This window comes from Amblyomma maculatum, chromosome 1 (assembly GCF_055883805.1).
Source record: "Amblyomma maculatum isolate TAMU_Amacu chromosome 1, ASM5588380v1, whole genome shotgun sequence".
Lineage (NCBI taxonomy): Eukaryota > Metazoa > Arthropoda > Arachnida > Ixodida > Ixodidae > Amblyomma > Amblyomma maculatum.
The window spans coordinates 177,400,108-177,426,293 of record NC_139344.1 but is presented as its reverse complement, the minus strand read 5'-3'; the positions used below and the strand labels follow the sequence as shown (position 1 = coordinate 177,426,293).

Sequence of the window (26,186 nt, the reverse complement as noted above, 5' to 3'; positions counted from 1 at the left end):
TGTGCGCATAATCGGTTTTTGAAGCACTTCCGAAATTCGTGGTGGCATGTGCGCTCAGCCCTCTCTGCTGCTGTCATGGCCTTTGTTCGGCATGTGCGTATACTATCGTGGCTGCACACTCTGACAACAGCTAAAATAATGAAACGTCTCCAAGAACTCGCGCTCCTCTCCTCACGCTCGCCGACCAAACAAGAGTAAACAAGTAATGAAGCGCCAAGTCGTTTTTTTGTTGTTGTTGTTGTTGTTTTCTCTCGTCAGCCAGCCCATTTGAAGCCCCGGGACGCCATCGCCGGTACGCGGTCACCGGTACAACGGGACCTCCAACAGAAAGAATTGATTTCTAATATGTGGGAATAGTTTCTTCTAAAGTTATTGGCAGAAGGCGCCTTGGAATTACTTTGGCCGTGTGTTCCGAAGCACTTCGATGCAATCCACCACCGCATCGCTGCACCTCTGCTTAGATATATAAAGCAGCACTAAACTGATACGCAGTTCAGCTGACGTAAAGCTGGGTCATGAAAGAGAGAGAAACTGGCCCCATGCACTTTAAGGATTCTGCAACAGTCCTACTACAATTCAATCCAATCCTCCTCTCCTTATTTATCAATGAGATCTAACGCCGCAGCACCGCCGGAATCGGCCAGCTGGAGCAGTTGATGGCAAGAAACCGAGGGAAAGAAATGGACGGTCTTTGTTGCGCCGTGCTGATTTCGTTTGCGGAACTGAACTCGGTTAAGGTCTAAATAAAAATAAATGAGAAATCAAGTCTTGACTAATAGACAAATCCCTGCAGTTTAACTATATCGTGATCGTCTCCTGGGGGGAACATTTCCTACTGTGGGCGGGCTGTGTATTTTCATTGAGGGTATACAGTTAGATAGCAAGAAAAGGCGGGCTAGGGGTCGTAGATGAGTGGGCAGGAGACTCTCCTGTGAGGAATCGAATACGCTCCGCGCACCCACACGCCGCGGCTACGTCGCGCTAGTGCGCGGCTGTCGAGCAGCGCGCCCCCAGTTTCGTGCGTGAATTACAACAAAGGGGGGCGCGCCAGAAATAAAGAGGAGAAAGGCGGTCGCCCCAGCGCGTAAACAAAAGCCGACGGCAGCGGCCTCGGCGGGAGGGCTCCGGAAATGTCTCCACGACTGCAACGCCGCGACACTGGAGCCGGCCTCGGCAAGTGACGAGCCGGCAACGATCATGTGTTGCCCCGGCCTGCAGCCACCGAGGCCACAAGTACAATGCGGCGGCGGTCGTCACACTCGCCGGTGACGCCACCAAAGTGGAAGTTATTTCGGTGCCGGCCCCGTCGGACTGCGCACTGGCCGCGCACATCTCCGGTGTCGCGCAGTATACGCGGAGGCCGCACAGCGGGGTGCGCGCGCACCACCAGGCTTCTCCACAGCAACAAAAAACGCCCAGGACGACAGCCGCAACAAAATTGTTTACTGCCCGCATCGGGTTACGCAACGACCTTTTCATCGCGACGTCTCACAGTGTGCCGTCTCCGTCGCACTGCGGCCGCGGAAAAAAAATTTGCGACTCAAATTGACTTTTTTTTTTCGCTCCCAGCCCCAGCCTTGCCCTTGAGCGGACCGAGGTTTTCTTCCTCATTCGTGATCCACTTATTCGCGTCAAAGGCGGCCAGAGTTTAGGCGCCCAAATCAGTTTCCGCGGTCTGCGGGGTGCGGCCAGTTGTCCCGGGAAATACCGCAGGCGCCCTCTCGCGTCTGCTGTCAAGACACCATGAGATGGTCTGGCTTAAACGGGACTAATGGCCATTTGAGGAGAACGGCTGCCCTGAGTAAATCGAATTCGAGTCTGGCCCAACGCGGCTGCGCCGTCGTTTGCATGGGAGTGTGATCTCGCTCGGCCGCTGCCGATACCGTCGCTCTTGCGGTCGCTCTGTTTACACGGCTTTCCGGCGTACTATGTGCCAGTCAGATGAGGGATCGTTAGTGGCACCTAGGTACATACCCCATGTCTAGCGTTTTGCTCGTAAGCGCTCTCCTACTGAGTTCCCGGCTCCTGCCAAGATCGGTCGACTCATCAAGCTGAGCACTGGAAGGGACCAATATGCGTCCATTCTTGATACGCATCAGTGGAGAAGGCACACACTGCGCTCGCTCGAGTCCGCGCAACACCCCCTAAATTACTGTCGTCGTTCTCCTCTTCATGGCCGTGTTCCGAATCGTCGTCTCTGGTGAAACAACTGCATTAAGAGCATTAAAATGTGCTTAGCCGTGCATCATTAATCGTTGCGTTACTTATACCATTCTACTAGGATCTGGTGCTCGATGCCGAATTGCTCTTCTTTCGCAAGATAGTTATGGAGCTTCTCCTCGTCCCAAGCGTATCGCTACTTTTACTTCCATTCTCAGTAATGGTCATTCTCATCCACTGCTACTGCTAGGTAGAGCCCCGCCGTGGTGGCGCAGTGGTTACGGCGCTCCACTACTGCGGCGGGATCGAATCCCGGTCTCGGCGGCCACTTTTCGACGGAGGCGAAAAGCAAGGCGGCCGTATGCTGTGCGATGTCAGTGCACGTTAAAGAACCCCAGATGGTCTAAATTTCCCGAGTCCTTCACTACGGCGCCTTTCATAGCCTGAGTCGCTTGGGGACGTTAAACCCCCCAAACGAAACCTGTTAGGTACCAGAAAAAGATAGCTTTTTTTTTTTTTACATTACTGACAAACTTCCGCAGAGAACGTTCTCTAGATAACGCTAAACACGAGGTGCACAAGGGGTTGTTCTACCATCGTTCTACCCTTGTCGTGTTTCACGTTACTTACTAAGCGCTGGCACCGAATTAGGCAGTGCACTTGAGCGGAAGGCACCATCAGAATGGACCGCAAGGACGGCTTAGCTCGCAGCCAGGTCACCATCCTTCCTCTGTGATCGCGTTCTCAAGTTCCACTTACCGGGCGCTTCATTTCGAAGCAAATCAAACTGAGTATAGTACATCAAGTCTGCGCGTAAGCTGATCGCTTCGATTGGAAATCATGGGAGCTACAAGGGTAGAGCAGCAATGTGGATGGTGCCCACCTCGATTTAAGATCTCAAGATCTATGAGGCTAATCTGATGCTCCATTGTGAGCGCTGACTCGGCGTGCTTCGGCGTCACTGATGGCCACCCGAACCTCTTATCGCTAGAAGTCAAGTTTATTACTAGAACAGTCATCGCTCTTCGCTACCTGTGAAACCTGGGTGACACCAGAGTTCTCTACTTAAAGTGAACCGAAATGAGGGAACAAGCTGGCACTGATGTTTTCGATGGCAGCGTCGTGCAGCTTGGGAGTTTTAGCGTTTTCGCAAGAACATATTGTTCGCTCAGTGTATCATAAAGGTTTCATACTTCACTTTCTTGGAAAGGTAGCGGTGTTTTCTCGTGCATTTAAGGGCCTAGAACTACGACGTATGACAGATTGTAATGAAGGCTTAACATTGCCTAGGATTTCATCCTTTAGCTTCAGTTTAGTTGGAACAGGATTTTTAGAGACGCCTGCTATATTAATATTTTTTTATCATGATTCATGAACCGTTTTCAGTTATTTCATCATTCGGTTACTATGTGTTTACCCAGAAAATGTATTCCAAGCTGCATGTTCGCGACGACCACGGCCAAAAATTCGCTCATTTTACCCTCAGTCAATGCACCTTATACAATCGTGTTGATCAATGGTGTCGACGGCGAGCTTCATTATCAGATGCTTTTGCGGTACCTACCTGGCTCATTCGTCAATAGATTTACAGTCGCATTTAACTGACAATAGAAATTGCTTGCTGTAGGGATTTGTTTTTGCGTGTATTTGTTTCAGATGAGTAACTGCAAAACGTCGAAACTGGGCCTGCGACGCACGGAAATGATAGGTTTGGTTTGATGTGGTTTAGCGTCCCGAAGTCACTCAGACTATGAAGGACGCGTATAGTGGCTCCGCAAATGTTGACCACCTGGGGTTCTTTGACTTACAGTCACATCGTAGAGTACACAGGCGTTTTGTTTTTAATGCGAAAGCATTACTATGTTCACAGATTTCTGTCTGCAGACCGTGTCCGCTGGCCATGTCCGCAAAACGTGTCCGAAGAACGTGTCCGCAAAATCCTGTCCGCAGCAGTTGTGAGTAATTGAGAAGCGGTAGAGGTTAATGAGTGGTGTCAATCGATAGAGAGTGACGAAATGTTGTGTCCGAAAAACTAATTATACCAAAAAAGGTAATTAGGTAATTAATTAGAATAACTGGTTCACAGGAGAGGAAAGGCGCAGTATCTGCCACACTTGTTCTGTGGACACTTGAACGCGCTTGTAAGGGAAGAAAGGAAGGTGGAAGTGAAAGCGGAAAGAGAGAAAGGGGTGCCGTAATGGATATGACGTCAAGGATGTGACGTCACTCAACCGAAAGTAGAGCCGAAAAAGGGGCATAGGAAGGGATTGGCGTGCAATTTTAAAGTACCAAAGACTAAAATGGGTAAACAAGAAGTGAATTAATGTGAGGTAAAGGATGTGACGTCACGCAACCGGAAGTAGGGAATAGAAAGGAATTGGCGCGCAATTTGAATGTACCAAAGACTAAAATGGGCAAACAACAAGTGAATTAAGCAACTATAGAAGCAACCAGAAGCAGCATCCGTGCTTTCGCATTACTCCAATACAGATTCTGCAGTGCTCTTTAATTATTATTCTATTCGAGGAAAGGTATGATCAGGTTTTTCGTCTCCATCGTAAGGGTACCGTCGCGGCCGAGATCTAGCACGCGTCCTTGGGCTCAGCAGTGGACTGCCATAACCACTCAGCCACCCCGGCAAGCAGCACAGAAATGGTGATGGAGCGGACACATTCAAACGTGCGCCACGGCCGTTTCAAGTGCCAGCTGCGCAGGCATGGTTTAATGCCGCTACTAAGCAAAGAATGTTCGAATGGAAAATAATATCAGCTGTTGCATTTTGTTTTTCGAATAAAGCTCACAAAATTCGTCGTGCATATACACCTCCTATCCCCACCCCCGGCCGCCTCCCATACAAGAGTAAAAAGTGGTCCTTAGACTGAGGACATTCCTCAAGCGTGGTAATTTGAGCGGTCAGTATTTAACAAGCCATATTGCCTTAATTAAAAGCCGATGACCGCTAACCATGTTCCTATTTTCTATGCGCCTGATTCGCACATAAAACGTTCATTCGCACCAGTTTGGAATATGGGTCGACCATCGTAGCGCGTCCCAGGCGTACATAATTGGCTCACTACAATTCCAAGTCCCTCCGACCAGTTTATAGAGTTCAATACGACCCGCGCATGGGTATTTCAAGCATCGAGTACACACTCGATCTACCTCCGCTGTAATTTAGTTTCGAAATTGCACAACTCTGACCTTTCCATTGGTCACATAATATTTTCTGGCAAAGGCGCAACACGCGTCTATCCCGATCTAACAGAACATAGCGTTGTCTATCTGATATTCTAAATGTTCAACTTTTAATTAATGTACTCAAGAAGTCATTTTGACATTCCGGCGTAGAATACTGGAATAAGCTGCAAGAGTGTAAAGTAATTTTGCCTGATCCGATAAAATAAAAAACTTCACACATAACTTGTTATAATTATCGCAATTTTAATTCATTATCTATTCCCTCTGATTTGGATCATTTGAATTATTTATGTATTTTCAGTGCTACTCTATGCTCTCTGACCAAAAATTTTGTTCGCCTTTTTGTTCATTGTTTTGATATCAAATGACGATGTTTTACTAATTATTTTTCTCCTGTGTAGGGCCCTTCGAGGGGAAAGGGATGATACCAGTTACTACAAATCCACCCCTGCAGTCATCAGATAAGCTGCGGGAACAGCTCTTTACGCGTACAGCTCGTACCTAAGGTCGATTTTCTCTTACACGTTAACACGGCCGTTATGCCGCCCACCCGTGGACCACTGCGAAGTACTTTGTTGTCTGGCTTTCGGATGTGAAGACGGGACCGTCCATAATGCTGTAGGCTATGCTCCCAAAACACAAAGGTAGTTTGCGCATTATCTCTACATATTATCTGAACTTTTATCTGCAGCGTTTCAACCTTTCCCTGCTTATTTGCGCGCATGCGTCATATCCCTACGACTATATCTAAGCGCCGGAAGGCAACTGATCGCCTGCACGATAATGCCGGTGACATGCTACCGCAGTACTCATGCATAACGGTATAGTACCTGCGCTGAGGTAATTCCATTGAACGCCTCCTGGCTTCCAGTGCTGCTGGTGCAACGTTATACCAGATTGGGTCAGATGCTGCCAATAGCGGTGGGCAGACATTAATATCTTCGAAGCTACCTGAAGCAACAACGCTTCAGGAGCTTTGGCTGCAAGGCATTGCCTCCAGTCTGCAGGATAAGTAGGTCTGCCAACTCACGCATACTTTAGTTTCCCCGTACCGAAGCTCAATGCACCAAGCTGTCACCAGCTCTCCAGTCTCTCTATGAGGCTTCTCATCACCTACTAGTTTAAATCTTCGGCCCTTCCTTTTACGCCAATGGCTTCTTTCTTCCCTTTTCAGACATCATCCAACTCCCCAAGGACCACCACATAGCCCGGCTTTCTGGCCGGCACTCATTCTAGTAGGCTAGAGTCCCTCCCACAGACCTTTCTAAATATGTTCCCTACGCTCCTCTCCCATCATATCTGCTCTTAGCCACCATACCACGAAATTTGTCCCCTGCTCCACGTGTGGGTCGCAAGCAGGCCGCGCTTCGCGTCATCCTGCCCCCTTTTCTCCGATACCACCGTGCTCGCGGACGCTGCTCTGTCGCGAAAAGATATGCACTGCAGAGCGCTTAATTTGTCGCTGAAGAAAGCGTTTTTCTATCTCTTCCCCTATATGTCATTACGAGCTAAAACGTTGAACTCGACTGCGTTGGACATTCTGTAAATTGACAGGAAATGAGATTGCGACGCACATTTGGCAACACGCCCGAAACAGTTGCCGCGCAGAAATGGTAAAAGCTTGTTCTAATCAAACAGGTTTTTTTCCCCCGCTCAGTATCGCAATACCGCGAAGAATTCATGTATTAGAACTTAGACGTGGGTTAAGTAAAACTGTCTGGGGTGAGATTCATTTCAGATATATTATATCTCGGACCACTTGGGTAAATTTAATTGGTTCTTGAAATAAATTTTCAATTGCCCACGACGGTATAGTTTCAGAAATTATATACGGTTTGCCGTCTGGAATTTCTTTCTTGATAACAGCTAGCTTAAGCATTTCGCCAGTCGTCGTAATAATCATCAGTCGACACTGCTAGATAAATGCCTACACTGCCGTCCTGTCATTAAAGCCGAGCTATAAACTTCGTATTCACTCCTTTTGTTTATCGGCTAAAGGATGACTGATTATCTAAACTCTGCCCATTAAAACACCCGATTTTCATGCGAGAGCCTGAACGCAATGTATCCTGCTGATCTAGCTGAGCTGATTGGCATAGCTATTTAGGAAAATGGATACGCGCGCTTGCAGGCATTTCAGAATTGACTGCTGCAAACGACGCGGACTTCTCCCAAGCTGTACTATTGTTCGCATTATTACAACATTCTTGAAAATACATCCCTCCTTTTTCCAGTCAGCGCATTCTCACTGTTTGCCTCGTTGGTAATGTTCACGATGATGATGGTAATGTCGACCGTACACTTTTTGCAAGGTGGGCTGCAGGTCCTACTGCGTGGCAAGGCCAGAAAAATGCAAATAAAATAAATGCGAACGCAAAAAGGATTGCTGTCCCCTCCGCCTCTTAAGATGGCGATCGCCCTCGATTCCAGACTTATAACACGATAACATAGCCCCTAAGAGCCACCAGCATTCCAATCGGCGTTTTGCCGGCATATCGTATCTCTGCTACCCAAAGTCAAATGCATTCGGAAGGAAGTAGGTGATGGTGTGAAGCAGTATCTTCGCCCAATCCAAGAGGGCATGGCTGCAAAGGACTGTATGTTCTGAGGTCGAGTTTGAAACGCGCTATTGATATGTACTGTTTACGCACCACCCATAACGCTAGCTATGATTTCTTCTTGGCTGCTTCTGTCCATTCGCTGCCTCAGTCTGCCGCATCTGGTCGCGAACCTTCGCTGCTGATGGGCCCTTGCTGTGCTCAACGGCCGACTCAGTGATGTAAACCGTAAAGAGGCAGCACCGGGAGTCTGCGTGCACCTCGTCGACCGCGTTTTGCAGCTAGTACACACCATATACATCCACACCTGATGGGTAATATAACTCTCGGCAAAACGTGTGGGTTGCTGCTCGGAGAAGAATTTCGCCAACGGACCACCTCATTTTTTTTCTGCCCCATGCTGTTGGTGCCTCTCCAGAAATTATCCCTTTCCGGAGGCCAGGCACAGCACCGCAGTCGCAGATGTGAGGCTCGGGACGGTCACCATCTCTTACACGCCCCTCACAGCCTCCCGGCTGTTAAAGGCCCACTAATATTTTTTGTAAAGGACCTATTTGTTCCATGCACTCTTTGTCCTGGGCTCCTTCTCACGTCTGACTCTCACGTCTGACGAGACAGTCCGGACCAGCATTGAGATTTTCGATAAAGCATACTTGTCGTGTATGTCAGAAGAACACTGCTGCCACGTAGTAACCACTCATTTGTTGCTCTTAAGTGCGGGTCGGCACCTTTCAAACACCTATCACTAGCGGACTCGTTACCCCACAATCTGTGAACGCTCTTGACAATTATTAGAAATAAAACAAGTAATAGTTACAAACAAGGCAAACCATGGCATATAAATCTATTTTTATTTCTTTGGGCTTAAGAAGTATTTCATAATCTGCTTGAAGCCATCCCTCAGTGCTTAGCGCACCTACTAACTCAGGGCGGATACGGGCTGGTTGATTCATGTTGAAGCAGGTGACGCAAGGTAGCGCAGTTGTCTTTCTTGGTCTCTCATTGCGCTCCTAAATTCTCTAAAGCCAACTAGCTTTTCATGGCTTGCGAATTAAACTGGTCAGAAGTCATCGCAGCTTGTCGTCAAGATAACTTAATATGGGTGTTGAGGGCGCACACGATGCAGCCTCGGTGTGCGCGAGTAGCAGCAGGACCGAACGCGGTATAATTTGCTGGTCCAGCAAGGGCAGGTCGGCGCTCTGGGCTCGTTATCAAATGTCTGGACGGCCCTGCAAATTAAGGGACGGATGGTAACACTGTTTATAGCGCAGTATGCTGCAGTCGTAATAAGAAGCATGACACGCAAAAAAAAAAGTATTATCATATATCGACGATTAAGAGAAGTAGTAGCAGTGAAACACCATATTAATACCAATCCAGGTTACAGTGTTTCAAATTGTACCAGCTGCTTCTGTGCGCTCAGTTCGCCAAACCGGTTTCCAATATTACACAACGTAAGTGTAGCATGGTTCTGATTTAAATATTACTCTGTCGCACGATCTGGTCGAATATGCAGGGCATGCACTTCATCGCATTGGAACGTTTCAAAGCTACGTACGACTGAGAAGGGGTACAGGTAGCACGCCCTTGTATTGCTATGATAAACACACCAACGCAATCAGATAATATCGCCGAGTTTGGTAAAATTTTGACTCCGCCCTCCTAAGAGAGCGTACTCTCCTAGGAGTGGAGTATGAATTAAACTGAACTCGCCTCAGTGACCTCATTGAACTGTTGTCATGGAAATAAATACAAAGGTGCAACCTGTATCATGCTTGGCCATATGCAGCTTTCAAACGTTCGAATGTGAGGAAGCCCTATATATTCGACCAGATTATGCGATAGAGCATTGCTGTCAAACCCATCCACATTTACTTGAACGCCTTTTCTGAAGATGGGATCTAGGTTAAATTTATTTCATCGCTTCCTACCGACCCCAGTCGCTTAGAATTAAATGCTATTACATGAAGCATGCATCCCTACATAAACCTGAATGAATTTCGGGCGACAGCTGACTTGTGGACGATTCCTTAGAAGATTTGTTTGCTTTTTTTTTTTTTTTTTTTTTTTGCGCAAGTGGAACATGTCATATCATCCGTTTACTTTGTTAGCCTCAGCCTTTTTCAGTGCGCACTAAACCATTTTACACCCTAAAACGTGTAACGCTGTCCCCGGGCTAACACCCTCATAGTATAGCAGCACTGATTCGGCATGGAAAATCCTGCGTTGTGCAAATTTCCTTTGTTTGGCATCGAAAAGTGGCTGCTGTGTTCTGTTGAGGCCGCAGCGCACGGCAGCCCTCACAGTGCTCAGGAAACTGCTGCAGCGGTTTTTGGCTTTCAGACCGCATTTTCCTCTGTCGATTTTTTTTTTTTTTATATGCCCCTCTTTCATTTTACACAACACAGGGTAGGCAACCGGAAACCTGTGATTGTTAACCGCCGTGCCTTGCGTACCCTGCCTTGCCGTTTATCACGTAGGAGCCCAGGGCCTCTCGAACACACTTTTCGCACCCAAAAAGTTGTAAAATTGTTTAGTGTGTGCTCCTTCACGCCTGTTAAGGTAGGTAACCAAGCTAACCGTTTACAATTCCTCGAACGACTTAGCTAAGCCTCGCATCGAAATAGCCGCCAGTTCTTGCGGCTTCGGAAAAAAAGCAGTAGTCTCATGGCACAGAAGTTTATATGGATCCAGAGAAGTCTCCAGGAGGCTATTCCTGAAGGAGCGCTGACGGATTCCCGTGGTCAAAGTACAGGTACGTAGCAGAAGCGTTTTCGTGAACCAAGGCAAACGTTTAGACCCTGCACTGAACCGTTCGATACGCACGCTGTAGGTCGGTCAGGCCGAAATAACTGAAGCAGCGTTGACAGTCAAAGCAACACTATAAAAGAGCAACCAGCATCAGATAAATGAAAAAGGTTGCACTCTTTATCTTCTCTTTCTCACAACTTCAGGACTCGCGCTGAAAGCGTGCGCTAAGCGATGCCAGCTGCGCTGGACAGCGCTAAAGCAAGCGCGGCCTTTCTGCTGAAGGTCGCCGTAACTAGAGCAGCGAATGTTGACAGATTAAGTGCCTGTGGCACCAGTCGGGCGCGCGAAGAGGAAGCCCAGGCGCGCGGGGCTGAGCTGGCGTTGCGCTTGCTGTTTGCAGGCCGCGCACAGGATGGGTCCGCTCGCATTGCTGGTGGCTCTGCTGGTGGTGCAGCTCGCGGTGTCCCCGGTCTCCAGCGGACTCTGGGAGCTGGCGGACCGGCCTCCGAGCCCCAAGCGCGCACTGGGCTTCTTCTTCGCGCAGTCCGTCAACCAGGAGCCGCCCGAGGGTGCCGCAAGGCTCGTCTCCAGCAGGCCACGCGCCCGGCCGTTGCGTTGGGGCTGACTGGACGCGACGCCGACCCGCTACCCCTCAGGGTCGCCCTTCTCTTCCTCCTCCTCATCTTCCTGCTCGCTTGCTCCACGACACCGATGCTCTTGCGACCGCCCTGAGCTGGCGGGGTCGCGCGCGCCACTGCCGGATGCGCGGGGACGCCAGGCAAGTCGCGCTCCAGAGAGAGTACTCCACCGCACACGTCGCCTGTCGCCGCCCTGTAACAGTAGCTGCTCTGGGACGCTGAACGCGGTGCGCTGTTGTCATGATTGCTATCGTGTTTTAAAATGAATGAGAGAGCCTACCAGCTGTTGGCCGCTTCATTCTGTACCCATCCTTCGCTCCGCTGGTGACACTACGAATGGCAGGAAAACAAATAATAAAAGTTATGCTTTAAAAAGAAACAAGCTCCAGAAGAACAACACACAAAAATGCGCCCCTGTCACCAGTGTCTCACCTGTGCTTTCAGAAGACTGCTGTTTTTTTACTCTACGTTGTTGATGATAGTCACTGAAATTGCTGGTGCAGTGGAACTTGGGCAATTGTTTAATTTCTGCTTTTCGAAACGGTGTTTCCTTTCACAAAACCACTACTCGAGTACAGCGCAGTGAATTTTTCTCGGATGTACGGAAGGCTTGAAGCGTTCTTGAGGAGCCGACAGCGGTGACTTTTTGCGTTGACACTTGCTTTGAACTGTTTTCGCGGCAGTAGGAGTACAAATAATGTATCTAACCGAGGACGCTGCTCGAGCACGACCTCATGAGTGCCGCTAAAGGCGTTTCTGGTATCGGCCACAAATGGCAAGGCCTGAACTGAACCGCAAATACCGATGCATGAGGCAAATGAGCATCAGGAACGCTTCACGCTAGGAGGCCTTATTGTAAACCTCAGCTGCAGTGCTTGAACCATTCGGCAGCTTGTTTCCAGATGTGGTCGACACTGAAAACGTCATTTATAGACCCTTCGCGAAACTCCGTAAGTCAGCTTTCCTGCAAAGCAGAAACCCTGACACCATGGCGGAGTGGTCCCTCTTGGAGGCAAAAGTTTAGTACTGCGCTGAAGGCTTATTCTGAGCCTTATGCTGTGCACCAGCCTAATCATTAGCACCATTCGCAGCTGTCTTAGAAGGGTGGCTTAACAGAGCTGCGTCTATAATCCCTCTACCTAGGCCGCAATTGTAGGTGAAAGCGTGTAGGAAGTGTGAGGCATTATTTTAACAATAAATATTTCAGTCATTGCATTCTAATTCTGTCCCAAAGACAGGTTTGTCCGCCATTGTAAAGAGGTTTTGATGGACAGAGAAGCTCACTTACAACGCATTTCAAAGTGTCCACATTCACTTTAGGCTGTACCAAAACGCGTCCTTCAGCATAAGTGCCGCCGGGCCCTCGCATTGATCCTTAGCATATTTCCTTTTCAACTAAATTATCATTACCCCCATGTTCCGCCTCTGTCGGGCACGTACTACGTGTCTTCGTTACATATGTACTTGTGCTGTTAAACTGCTTTTTTTTTTTTCACATTTCTGTCAATGCTTATTTTTTCTCTTTGGTGTAAAACGGCGAGAAAACGGCGTATGTTTCAACATGTCAGTGTCCTTTAATATCCAGAGCTACGACGACAGTGAACATGTGGAATGCTGAGGGTGACTGGTAGGGAAAGCTAGGGACAAGCAGATCCCCAGCCTTCGTCTAGGTCTGGGGAAACAAAAGCAGAGAAAAGGCGCAAAAAACGTTCGCTTGGTTGAATATCGTTAATGAGGCCTGTGCGAGGTTGAATCCGCTCGGCCCCTGCTGACAGCGAGCGGAGAAAAAATTGCAGAAATATTTTATAACAATAGCCTGTTAATAAAAGAAACAGCCAACAAAGCTGGTTTGAACACGCCGCACAAGGCCGTAAGCTACGTGTCCCAGCGTTCATCAGTTGGCAAATGAACCGCATTCTCATGATTTATCCGCCCAGGTTCAGTGGGACGCGACGATAGACTGCGGGCAGTTTTGTTTAGCCACCAAACGCCATTCACCATTAGCTGGCACTAACCGCTCTGCTTCTTTAAAGCAGCTTGCCGCACCTGTCACTTTGGATTCTGAAGAACCTCGTTCGTAGGGCTGCCCTAGAAGTGCAGTTATGCCACTAAATTACTCGCCTTCGCTCAATATCGCAGCGCGAACGGCAAATTAAACCGCCGCTCCTGAGTCCTTCCTCAGTAACGTCTGACTGCAAGCTGAGTCCGAGACAGAGAGGCTGTGTTTCGTTTAAAAAAAAAATATAAAATATCTTTTTTGGATTTCTAATGTTAAGAATGGTCAGTTTATTATTATGATAGGAGATTATGTTAAGCATGCGGTTGCTAAAACGAAAGCTCTTGTAAAAAAAAAAAAAATAGGAGGGGAGGGGAGGGGGGAGAGGGGAATGGCATGGTTGGGGCACGCGAGGTGCGAAGAATCTAAGCAACCATCTATTAGCATGCTCGTGGTTGGTCCTGCACGGTCCATTGGAAGCATTAAGGAAGTCCTCAAGCCAAGCTTGTTTGTAGTTTGGCGCGGAAGAGCTCTTGTTAAACGGTGATTACATTCAGAAAAAATAAGGAAGATTCGGCGTTAATTGCGCAAAATGAAAAACGGAAACAAAATACGACGCAGGTATGACCTGGGTACACCGGGGTGGTTAGCAGGGATTCGTTGCGGTAGTTTGCGCTCTTCCCTTGCCTCATAAAGATGCGCATTACATCTAGCGAAGCATCAAACAGAAAAAAAAAACAACAATAATCTAATAACGAATGCTCAGCTGTCAAAAACATTCTCTTAAGCAATCACGTGTTTTGCAGCAGATCGCTTATTTTTCTGATTCTTGTAAGCAACAAAAGGCTGCACGTAAGTGGGCTCTCTGTGCAGAGGTCAAAAGGACGCATCCTGGAGGATCGCTTTCTTTCGTTTTTTTTTTTGTTTGTTTTTTTGTTTGTTTGTTTTTCAATGCTCCGTCATGAGCCACGGACTCCTACTTGTTGTGAGCTGCAAACAGCGACAAATATTTTGTGGGGATAACTACGCTGGGGACTGCACAAAGTCTAGGTCTATATTCCTCGAAATACTTTCGCAAGTATTCAATAATTGGGCTGAAGGGTGTGTGTGTGTGTGTGTGTGTGTGTGTGTGTGTGTGTGTGTGTGTGTGTGTGTGTGTGTGTGTGTGTGTGTGTGTGTGTGTGTGTGTGTGTGTGTGTGTGTGTGTGTGTGTGTGTGTGTGTGTGTGTGTGTGTGTGTGTGTGTGTGTGTGTGTGTGTGTGTGTGTGTGTGTGTGTGTGTGTGTGTGTGTGTGTGTGTGTGTGTGTGTGTGTGTGTGTGTGTGTGTGTGTGTGTGTGTGTGTGTGTGTGTGTGTGTGTGTGTGTGTGTGTGTGTGTGTGTGTGTGTGTGTGTGTGTGTGTGTGTGTGTGTGTGTGTGTGTGTGTGTGTGTGTGTGTGTGTGTGTGTGTGTGTGTGTGTGTGTGTGTGTGTGTGTGTGTGTGTGTGTGTGTGTGTGTGTGTGTGTGTGTGTGTGTGTGTGTGTGTGTGTGTGTGTGTGTGTGTGTGTGTGTGTGTGTGTGTGTGTGTGTGTGTGTGTGTGTGTGTGTGTGTGTGTGTGTGCGTGTGTGTAGGCAGCAGTTAAGTGTGCGATGTCACATAAAAGCACATGCAAAAAAAAAAAGAACATGAATGATAAAATGGTGAAACGAAAAGTTCGTCTTAGCAACCCCCAGTGAGGCACAGAGAGAGAGGAAAGGGAGATGAAGGGCGGAATAAGAACAAGTCATGCTTTCTGGCCAATCCTCACGCCATTATAAAGTGCGATGGACTTTAATCTGGCGAACCTGATCGGCATGCCATGGTTGACAGCCGTGTCGACGAGAAAGTTGCGAGACCTGACGACATTTGTTTATTTGGCATTTTTATTTTTGCTTGTTCCCATGCACGGGCAACAATCTTCGTGCAATGTTCCTGACCGCCGCCGCACTGAGTGAGCGCCAGTGATCGCGTATATGGCCTACCTAAACTCTGGCCTAAACTGTGGAAGCTATTTATTTTTCATACTGCAAGTCATGGACAGTTTTCCGGTCGCTGGCCACGAGTTGACAGATTTCGTCAGATATTTCTTTGCTTATCACTCCGCAACAAAAGTTACGGTGCCACTGAAATTAGAAAAAGTAGGGTTAACAATGATCTCACTTCTTTATTTATTTTTTTTTTGCTCTTTGTCCTAGAAAGGCCCTTTAATGAACGCCATGCCTGTGAGCATTTCGAAAACAAAACTTCCAATAAGATCATGCATGGGATATGAAAGTTTACGGCCTTTAATATTTTGGAATGACTCTTGTACGTATAATGTTACAATCGTCGTGCAGGCAGATGCTACTCAGACTCCTCGCTTCACTCTTTGTCATTGTTTTTAATTATTCTGGTACAGCAAAAGTAGCCACGGGGTTATTAAGATGCAAATTGGAGGCCCTCACGTTGCGCGAGAAATGCGAAACCTGGGACATGTCTTGAGAACTGCAGTGAGATTTAATTAACGTCTTTACGATTTTAGCCCTCTTTTTGAGGTCTTTAATGATGGCCCTCGGGCAGATTCTTAATCTCTTCTTTGTTGATGATGTTTCCCATTCAGTTTAGACACATGCCAAACTGGATATATCCACAGAGTGCCGTTACGACGTCAATACAGCACGCTTTCAGAGAACAGAGAGCATTGGGACCGGAGTAAAGTACTTGTAGACGGTTCACAAACACGTTTGCATGATGTTTTGACATAATCAGCCGCCGCCACTGATTGAAACTCGACGGGAAACAGTGATATCGGGGCAGATAAAGACCACAGAATGCTGGACACCACGCAGTAAGTGGTGCTTTGCGCGACTTATTGCGATCTAATTCCGAAACCTCGCGCGCCTCAATTAACGGTGATCCAAAGCTACTATACACGTTCACCTCCAAAACGATTCAGACATACTGCGACACTTTAAGAAAACATTTGTTAATGCGTAATAATTTCCTCTGTACTCGCATGAAGGTAGTAATTGATGAGCACAGATATTAGGGTGCCATAAGCTCCGTGTTCATGACGGGGGCCAAGGTATGATCCCTTCAGCTGGCAAGCTAAACCGTGCGGGGTTTGTAACGAAATGAACCGCTGCATAACAAACAGAGCTTAGAGCGCTATCGTTATGGGGCAGGAACTCCATATATCACGTCGTTATGCACAAAATACAATTACAAAGGAGCTATGTCCGTTTTTTTTACACAGGAAAAGCCGTGAAGGATCATAAGATTGGCCTTTTCTTTCCTTTCTTTTTCGGTGAGGGCTATGATGACGCATAATATATCGACTGGCCTAAACTGAAAAAATGTCGAAAGGAGTGAAGAGGAAGCGGTCAGCAAACTTAATTATCCTCATGTACACTTTCGCTGTTTCATCTCATGTATAACGGGTTGGCACTTGTCGTAGTTACGCGCCGTGATTCATTTTCCTCATACAACCATCGCTTTGTTAACTTAATTTTAAGCACTGTCCTACTATCGTTAGTATTAAGCATTGGTGATTAAGGGCACCGGAAGACCGCCCGATGTTTCCGGCACTTGCCGCTGTAAGAAATGTCTGCATGCTGTGTGACTTGCCATTAACCCTCTTGTGAATAAATGTATGCACTTAACCAAACTTGTTGGTGTTACACTTGAGGTGTTCAGTCATACTCAGGTGGCTTTGCTCTTTGTCTACTGGTACTGAATAAAAGCAAGGAAAGAAGGATACGCCTTTGTCTCACTCACAAATTTATTTCCACGGGCTTCGCTTCGGACATGAAGCGAAGAATCTAAGCTGGTGCTGTGGTGAGAGGAAAGGAGTAAGATAATGAACGTAATTATGCGTAAAAAAAGTCCCCGATCCCGCCGATCACGGGCTGTGGGGAAAAAAACTGGGTCTAAAAAGGGGACGAATGGGATCAGAGATTGAGAAAATGGAGCGAAAATATAGTCTCTGCACACAGCTTTGAACAGACGGTGGTGTATAGGTCCGCGATAACAGCTATATCGTGCTGCAGATGTTTGCGCTTCACGGTGAAGGCATCACGGTTTACGTGAATATGCTCATCAGTGTGTCGTCCAACTTCCAGAATCGGCAAGAGCTGAAGAAGGCACGCCGAAACAGCAGAGCCGGTGCGACTAAAGCATGACCATGGCCACTGATGTGGAAATACGCGGCCTCCACTAGCGCTGCGAGAAGAGCCAATAATGTCGCAGTTATCCGAAACTGGAACATGCATTCCTGATTCACCTGAAAAGGTGACGTGGACAGCTGTACTATCGACAGAAAAAGTTTGCGGGGCGCAAGTGTCTGGAGAACGAGTTAATTCTGGCGCAATCACGTAATCCAGTCGCCCGAACATTACCAAGAGACGTGCATGATCTATCCGCTGGTAACTATATACACGAGTTGGTTGCCAGGCATTTCTGATGGCAGAAAGATGGTAGCTTTTTTTTTTTTTTTTTTCAGGAAAAAGCGTCCCGTTAACGTTTGCTGTCAATAGTACACCTTATTTGAGCTACATTTTACGCTCCTGAGAGGACGCTATGCCACACAACGTTTCCGTCGTGTTTTGTATCCACCATAAAAGCCGTCCCACGGTCAAGTTTAAGGACGTAAGTACATCTTTCGTCGTATTTACACATATGGACAACTTTGAAGCGCGAATCCATGTTGACTCTTTACTGTAGGAAAGGCGGAGAAGCCATTGCCCATTTTGTTGAGGGTGTACCCCAACCTTGTTACTCAGGTTCGGGTGATTTCGAAACTGCTGCAGCTAGTGAAAGAAGGCTTACTTTGGGCTGTTCGTCTCGAGCCTGAAGGCGCAACAGCAACTGCCTGCGTTTTCTTCTTTAAACGCTTTAATTTTTAGTGTGTGAAAGCTTTGGTGTTAACCCCATGCCTACGTATGCTGTGCTCTGGATCCAGCTTCTTAACGACACCTCCATGGCACGCCCTGCACATGGCAGGATGTAGGCTCTCTCTCTCTCTCTCTCTCTCTCTCGGCTTGGCTTGGCTGTAGTATTTTGGGTTGAGAGTGTGACCTACGGTCTCAGGGGTCTCTGTTTCGGCTCCACATCGCGCGTCACTTGCGTAAAGCGCGAAGTTTAACGTGGCGCTAACAAGACAAGCTGAAATCATACCACGTGTGTCAAGCATGCCTCTGCTCCTCAGCTAGTGGCGTGCAAGTAATTTTGCTATGTTAAGCATGAAATTTTTTACCACCTGTTATCGGCGCGCCGTCCTGAAAAGCACGGCGCCGAACCATACTAGAATACGGAGGTGAACCGGAGGCGAACTTGAACGCTAAAACCTGCTTAGGTCACCCCCTGGTACTACACGCTGCGCTGCAGCTGGTGCAGTACATGCGCCAGCGGCACTTAGAACTGGTTTGGTGGAGCAAAACTATAAAATGAAAAAGCACAAAACTATTTCACATCTCGGTCGACTGGCGACTGTACGCTGCGCTGCCGTTCGATCAGCGCTACGCCAGAAAATGTATTCTATCTTCGCTGGTTTCGTGGCGCAAAACTATCTCACTTCTCGGTAGACACGTCGAAACCACCGTCAAATGAAGGCGAACCTAAGGGAAGTTTCGCAAAACTGAGAAAGCACAAATCTATCTAATTTCTCGGCGGACACCTCGAACTCGCCGTCTAAGGGCAAATGCGCCGAAGCAGAAAAGATAGGCTGTGGTGCGTGGTGCAACTTAAGGAAGGGAAAACGTTAGGGTTTTCCAAATGGCTGTGGCTGAGTCAGCACCGCTGCTACCGCTGTTTCGCGCAGAGAAAGGAGAGTTGTAGAGACATTAGAAGAAAGGTTGGAAGAGGAAACGCGTGCCGCAGTAGCCGTCGTCTGGCCCCGAAGCGGCGAACGACAACAGCATGAACTGATTACGAGGCGCCCTTGAACGCTGTACGCCTTAGTCTTTGCCACACTCACATCGGCACTGCACGTCCCCCACTGTTCCTTACGCCGTCTTACGAAGGCACAATCAGGCCAGCGGAGCCCTATGCATGAAACTCGCATCTCCGACGCTACGCCGCGATAGCGAATTTAAGCTCGCGTTCGCCGCTATCTGTCCATAGGTGTCCTCCCCGTCAGCACGTGCAGACGCGTAATTGATGAGTGACAGGTTTCAGGAAGCTGCTAAGCGTTGAGCCTAACAAATGGCGTCCCCGTGAAAGCTGCTGAAACCGAGAAGCGCAGCTAGCGCCGGTAATAAACCCATTTCAAGTTTACAACTACTCTCGATTACGGAAGAAAATTTAGTTATTTTGGTGATAGATGCTTTCTACGCGGAATAAGAGATGCTAAACTTATATTAAGAATTTATCCGGTGGTAAACGCGCACGGGCAAGAATAAAAACTTATGTGTTTCGCTCTTTTTGTTTTGCTCCCACATTTGCGTTTCTCGATTGACATGGCAGGGACGCCGCAGGCCTACGTTAGCGGCTTTATGAGTCGTTTTCTTCACCATGGCAGCAGTAAATGTTAGGGCTTCTCGCAAACAATGCCTCGCCAAGCTGAAAGCTTTTTCTGGCGAATCCTAAACTTATTAGCCCCCGCCGCTCACAGACGGGCCAAGTTAATCTCTCGCGCAACTGGACCAAGCTGTCCAAATTCAGGGCGCCATAAGAGGTTCACTAAGGTCCGCGCAAAATTAAAATCTTCAGGGTAGTAATTGCTTTAGAGCAAAAATTACTTATTTAATTATTATTCGATCACAAACGTCCTGCATAGCTCATACAGCCTGGCAGCGCACACTGGAATACACACACAAGAGAAAATAGCAGAACGCACCGCGGTGTTTTTTGTTTTTTTGTTTTTTTTTTTTTATGCATGTGCCCTATTCGCCCTGTTCGCTTTATGGAGCTTAACTAAGCGCTCCTCCTAAACGTGACTTCATAGCCCACAATCGGCCACAGCATAGTTGCCACTGTAAGTCGAGAAAATCGTCTGCGCCCGCCGCAGTAGTTTACCTGCTGATGCCAAGATGAAATCCCGGCCGCATTTAAACACAGGCGGAATGGAAGCACGCCAACTGTGCTATGTCGTTTCGGCAAAGCAGCCTCGAATGCTAGAAATTAATCTGAAGTGCTCCGTTATAGCTCCTCTTAACAATTCCCCCATGCAGCTGAGCAATCTGAAAGAAGAGCATCACACGTCTTGAAGACGCCACGACACGTAGAAAGAGAATAGACGCTGTTGCTTTATCGCACGAATAGCCAGTTCATGAGGTAAATAGTGCGAACCGAACACGCATTTGTTTTCTGTGAACTGGTTAACGAAATGATAAAAATAAGGAACGCTCGATTTCTTTTTTCGCAATACCCAGGCAGAAAAACATGGCAGCGATTGGTGTGTATACTGCACCCCTCGCGAGATCGTCAAAGCTTACTTGGAAAACATTCTCTTTCTACAGCGGGGAATCAGATTTCCTGTCACGGCATATTACGCTGGAAAAACGCAATCAAATAGCTGTTGCTGCGAAGAAAACAAAGCAAACCACTATTTGTTATGAATGACAGTGTTTTCATCCACATTCAAGCGCGCCTGTCGAATTAAGTGACCTTATTTTGGTTTCAGTTTATCAATATTACATGTAATAAGTTATACAGAACAACAATAATGACGTAACTCATATGCCTCTAAACGAGAAGATAAATATTTTTATAACAATGGAATCTGAAGAAGAAAAAAATAGCGTGCTGCAATGAGTGCTCTCTTACTAATTCTATTTTCTGTAAGGTGGTACAATATGCAGGTGAGCATGTAGTTTTATGCCAGCAATTTGATGCATGAATTTTATGGTCATCAAAGGTTATTTCAGGTAAGTTCAGCACTGGAAGCTAAGTAGTGTTTAGATTATGGCGTAAGACGGCCATGAAACTAGTGCACGTTTCCACCGCTTGACGTTTTAGCTAACTGTGAAAGAAGCATTTTTCAGCACTGAATACTGTCATTGCGTTTCGGACGAAACTGTTTTATTTGGGTATCAGGCAATATCAGCAAAAAAATGAAATGTAAACACGAGAACTGACATGACACAAACAATTGAAGGGGGGGGGGGGGGTGCAAAAGTTCCACTTAAAAGAGCATAAAGCGACCATGTTAATGGATGCCATCTGCGGCTTTCCTTGCGTTTTCTCGTCCGCATATATTCACTTCTGCTACTCATTTAATCACTAATTCTTAAATATGTACTTACTTCTGTTATCTCATACATATACTCATTAGCGAAAACTCTTAAGCTGCCACATTACGGGAATTACCACCTGACGTAGATATAAAGGTATACATTTTAACCACTTGCCACGAACGTGCATGCGTGGCCTATAGGGGCAGCGCGTGTTCGACTCGCGAACCAAAGGTTCTGGAGGGTTCGATTCTTATCTCAAAGGAGCGCCCAGGGTCGGCGGCTACTTCCAACTTGGCCATGTCATGCCGTGGTCTTATGATGTCATAGAGCCCACCGACCGACCATGCTAGGCCATGTCACCCTCCAATAGGCAAACTGAAAACGCCGAGGACACGTCGACGCGAAACCGGATTGCCTGCTGAGTGACGCGTTTAACTCTATCGCGTATTGAACAGCGCGTAGCAGCAGGGCAAAGAAGAGCCTGTCTGGTGTCCAGCAAACGACAGGACTGAAAGAGGACAACGAAACGAGTTCATAATTATTAACAGGCTTCTTTTCGCCACGGGCATACACCAACGAAATTAGGGCTCGCTATGTGGGACTGATACATCCTTTACATGTCGGTGGGCCGGAATGTACAGCCAGGGATTCCGCCACGAAACACCTCGAGAATATTTCACGCCATAAGTTCTCGCGCCTCATGAGCGTCGACACGAAATCATGATTCGTTCAAAATGATCTTTTAAACCGTTCTAGCGGAAGCACGCAGTTTCCACTGGTGCACGCGCGTAGCGCCATGCGCATTCGCATTTGATCACATCAGCGCTGACACGCTGGAAAGAAAACCGCGTGAAAGGCCGAGCTTCCTCTCTCGTGTATGTCTTGTTTTGGGCTAGCCTGTTTTGAACAAAAGACCGAGCCACTACAGAATTATCACAGGGCGCGCGTATTCTCTTCTCGAGGTTCAACTATTTTCTTGCGCCGTTTCCTTTTAAGACGCAGTCCTAACAACTGGGTCAGGCAGCGTTGCTTACGACCCCAGTGCGGGTTCACGTGGCGCCTGACCGAAGCCCTGTACATGGTTCCCCTGCAGCAGCCATGTTGTGTCCCCTGCTGCTTCTGGTGGCGGGCGCCGTGGCTGCGTTTGGCTGGCCCATTGACGGGGCTGCCTGGGATGCCGACGACCGGGACCTGCTGGCCATGCGCTACCTGTCCGGCGGCGGCGGAGGAGAAGGAGGCAGCCGGCCGACTTGGGTCAACAAGCGGGCGCTCAGCCTCTTCGCCCACTGGCGGCCCCAGTACACCCCCGGAGGCGACGAGCCCGAGCTGCCCAGCGACATCTCCGGAAGGCCGCATGGACTCCCGCTGCGCTGGGGCTAGGAGCGTCTTCTTCAGCCCTTCAACCACGACCTCTGGCGCTGCATATAGCGCTGCAGCGAAAACGCATGCGTGCATGTCCAACCAAATGGTAGCCGCTGCGCTATAGAGAGCGCAGTGCCCGAATCAATTCTGATCCCATTAAAATACACGGACACATACGGACGCTGTAATAATCCAGGGAAACCACCCACAATTCACTTTGTTTGTCTTTCTCGTGTCCACGAAACGATATGTGCTCACTCCATGGAAGTTACCAACGACGTCCTCGCCAGAAACTCCATCCTCTCCAAATCCTCAACCGGAGGAACTTCTACGCCCTTCATATGCTGTATTTACTGCCTCGCAGTGTGCCCCCTTGTTCTCATGTCTCCTTTCACAATCAGTACATTAGGATGCACCTGTTGTGCCCCTCAGGGACTGTACCCATCATTGTGAAACACCATCGAGTCTCGCGACGACAGCCTGGCAAACTTTCGGGTAATTGTAGTAAGTGGGCCCCATTCATTCCTTATTCACAGCGGGGCAATACACGAGATAAAGTACCGGGATGTGGTCGACATTCCGTGCTAGCGGCAAGTTCATTTACGAAGCCGAGTTACTTGAGAGTCGTGCCAAAAGCGTTGTAGTGAAATTCTTGTCATGGTAGTTTATTGCCATTTATTGACCTATCTAGATCATGAAACTCGAGTGGCCTCGCAGCTGGACCACAACTAAGCGTTCTCCAAGAAAGCGGACCTGCATATTACTCATGGGAGGCCAATTAGCTGCTCGCATATCTTCAAGTACAGCAACAACCGCACCGGGTACCCTGCTCGAACTGTATGCAATTGCGCGTTAAGACACGAGTTTGCCCTCGTTATGAAGAGTAAAATAAAATAGTTTTAGTTGCAATTCTGTCGAAATCCAATCATCGTTGTCCACTAAAGTGGATCTACAATGAACACTAAGTATTCAATTATGTACGGATTGGTTCGAACAAACATTTCACTTGAAATCTAACTCTTGAAAGAAAAAAAAAATAAAAGAACGTCACGGCATCAAACCCCTGTCCCCTCGCCTACCGTAAAGGGGTTCATGCATTAGTGAATCGCGATTTCGATTGTTCACCGTTCAACATTACGGTCCCTTAGTTCGGAGTTATATGGAAAGCGAGCGGAAACTGGGTGCATGTCGCATAAATAGCATACTTCCCATTTTAATTCTTATTCGAGTCATAAACGGAAGACATAGCTAGAGTCGAATGGGATGTGACATTTTTTCCTGCATATTAGCCCTACTGCGTGGGGGCAGTGTTTAGACGATATTCTGGGGTGAACTTTAATTTCCTTTGAGACCTCACGAGCGCCCATAATGAAACTAACAGTCACAGACGAAAGGGATTTAATGTTCTTTGCTCTTCAGAGAATACGTGCAATTTTGCCATATCAAAGTCTGGGAGTGCAAAAAGTTAGGAGAAAGGAGCGTGGGAGAAGGGGTCTAGAATGTCTAAGAAAATAAATTAATGGCATCCCTTTTTTTTTTACTTTCATTTCTTTCTTTTTTTTTGCGGTCAAGCCACCGCGTTCGGTGTCACTGCACAGTAGCTCACGTGCTAAACGTACGCGGGCTTAACGCTGACCGATCTTACATACTGCGAAAAAGCCCAGGACAGTGGTGGCGGTGACGTCACTGAACCCAATATGCAGTGCGCGTAGTGTAAATTATGCAAGTACTTCAGCGAACAATTTTACGCCAATAAAACTGCCTCCTTGTCCTCCCTGCAATGGCGAAAGTGTCCCTGTCGAAAGCTCAGCCGGCGCTCTTCGGACGTTTAAAAAATTATTCATTACGGCTAATTATCTGTAACCACGGTAAGCTGCCCGTACTTGTATACATTTCATCATAAATATATCTCTCATGTAGTGCTTTCTGTAAAATGTAGGCCTTACTTGTAAGTTCACTTCTCCCCAAAAGATAGTAAAGATGCAAGCAAAATGAAAAGTGCGCAGCTAAAAGAAAAAAAAAAAAATCGGACAATCTACTTACGAGTGGCTTGCATGTATCGTCGTCATACAATACGTTGTTGTATTGCTCGCTGTCCAATAAAGTTTTTGTTGTGGCAGTATCATTAGTGGACTTCATTGTACTCCCAGACATGCGGAAGGCTCTGGCTGCAGCGGCTTACGGTTTGTTGCCACAATCGAGTGATGACATAATTTCGCTTGCAACCACATAACACGTAGCCTGCAGTCATGCGGCGGGTTAGCCCAAAAATCCTAATAACGGGCCTCATGAGAAAGGGAAACATCCTTTTTAGAACGCTCGAGAAACTTCGAAGAGCCACGTCTTTTTTAGTGCAGGAATACATTGAAAGGCTACGTTTCCACCCTCATTTTTCCCGCCCTTCCACAAAGCAAGAAAAATACTGTCGCCAAGTGGTCCACAATCACTGCCGCGCGTAGAGAGAGGGGAGTTGAAATAGATGTCAAAGGTGAGGTCATAATAAGCTTGTTGCAGCAAGCCCGTCCGCCCAAGCGATTGCTACAGAAACAGACACACATCCCAATACCTCTATTCCAAGCTCTCAATAGAAGTTCGCGCAGAGAACACCTAACACCTGCTTAGACAATGAGCAGGCGAGTTGTGGAGAAATGAAGGGCTCATTATGAGATACATTGAAGGGAAGCCAACCGTCATTGGCACCAAGAAAAGCATAGGAGATCCATTTTGGTACAGATAAACGTGAAATAGTAATGTAATCACATGGAGATCGATAATTCGAAAATGAAAGAAAAACACCCACATGCCATCGGTTGAATCCGAACCAACGACCTCCGAATCCCCTCTGCTTTCGTTGGTGTCAGCGGTTGCTGGTTCCTCTTCTATATCAGAACGAGCCCCTCCTTTCCCCAAAACATGTTAGCTGATTAGCCTAATAAATTTGACCTCGAATGCGGCAATTTTGGTGTGACGGACAGCGTAGTAGGGCTGTCGCAGAGCTCCAGTGGCATAGCCAGCAATATTTTTCAGGGGGTGTTATACGCCCCTAATCTAGAGAAAAAAAAATGAACGAAAAAAAAGGCCGAAAGAAAGAAGGAGAGGAGGAGAGGGGGAGGGGGAGGGGGGGGGGGGGGGCAAATACAGCGCTCAGAAAATTTCGAGGGGTATTCTGACATCGAAACAGCCCTCCTGGCTACGCCCCTACACAGCTCCCTCCCTCCCCGTTAAATCGCATTCCATGTCACACTGGCGCTAAAAGACGTCCGGCGTTATGAGCGAGGGTAGTGTTGGTGAACACTCTCAATAGTAGCTTATATGAAGCAGAAATATCTGCAAAAGTAGAAGAAAGGTAGA

General features: G+C 47.5%; 1 protein-coding gene across 2 annotated transcripts in view; it reads left to right on the top strand.

The window, feature by feature from the left end:
* Positions 1–24,960, top strand: part of LOC146204970 (uncharacterized) — a 219,953-nt gene extending 194,993 nt beyond the window's left edge. Inside the window, exon 2 of one of the 2 annotated variants that reach the window (XM_084589650.1) lies at positions 22,567–24,960. In XM_084589650.1, coding sequence (XP_084445776.1) covers positions 22,567–22,853 — 287 coding nt within the window. In that variant the 3' untranslated portion in view covers positions 22,854–24,960. Of the gene's footprint in view, positions 1–11,067; positions 12,799–22,566 lie in introns of those variants that run through there. The other variant, XM_084589649.1, reaches the window with a different exon arrangement.
* Positions 24,961–26,186: the final 1,226 nt, after the last annotated feature.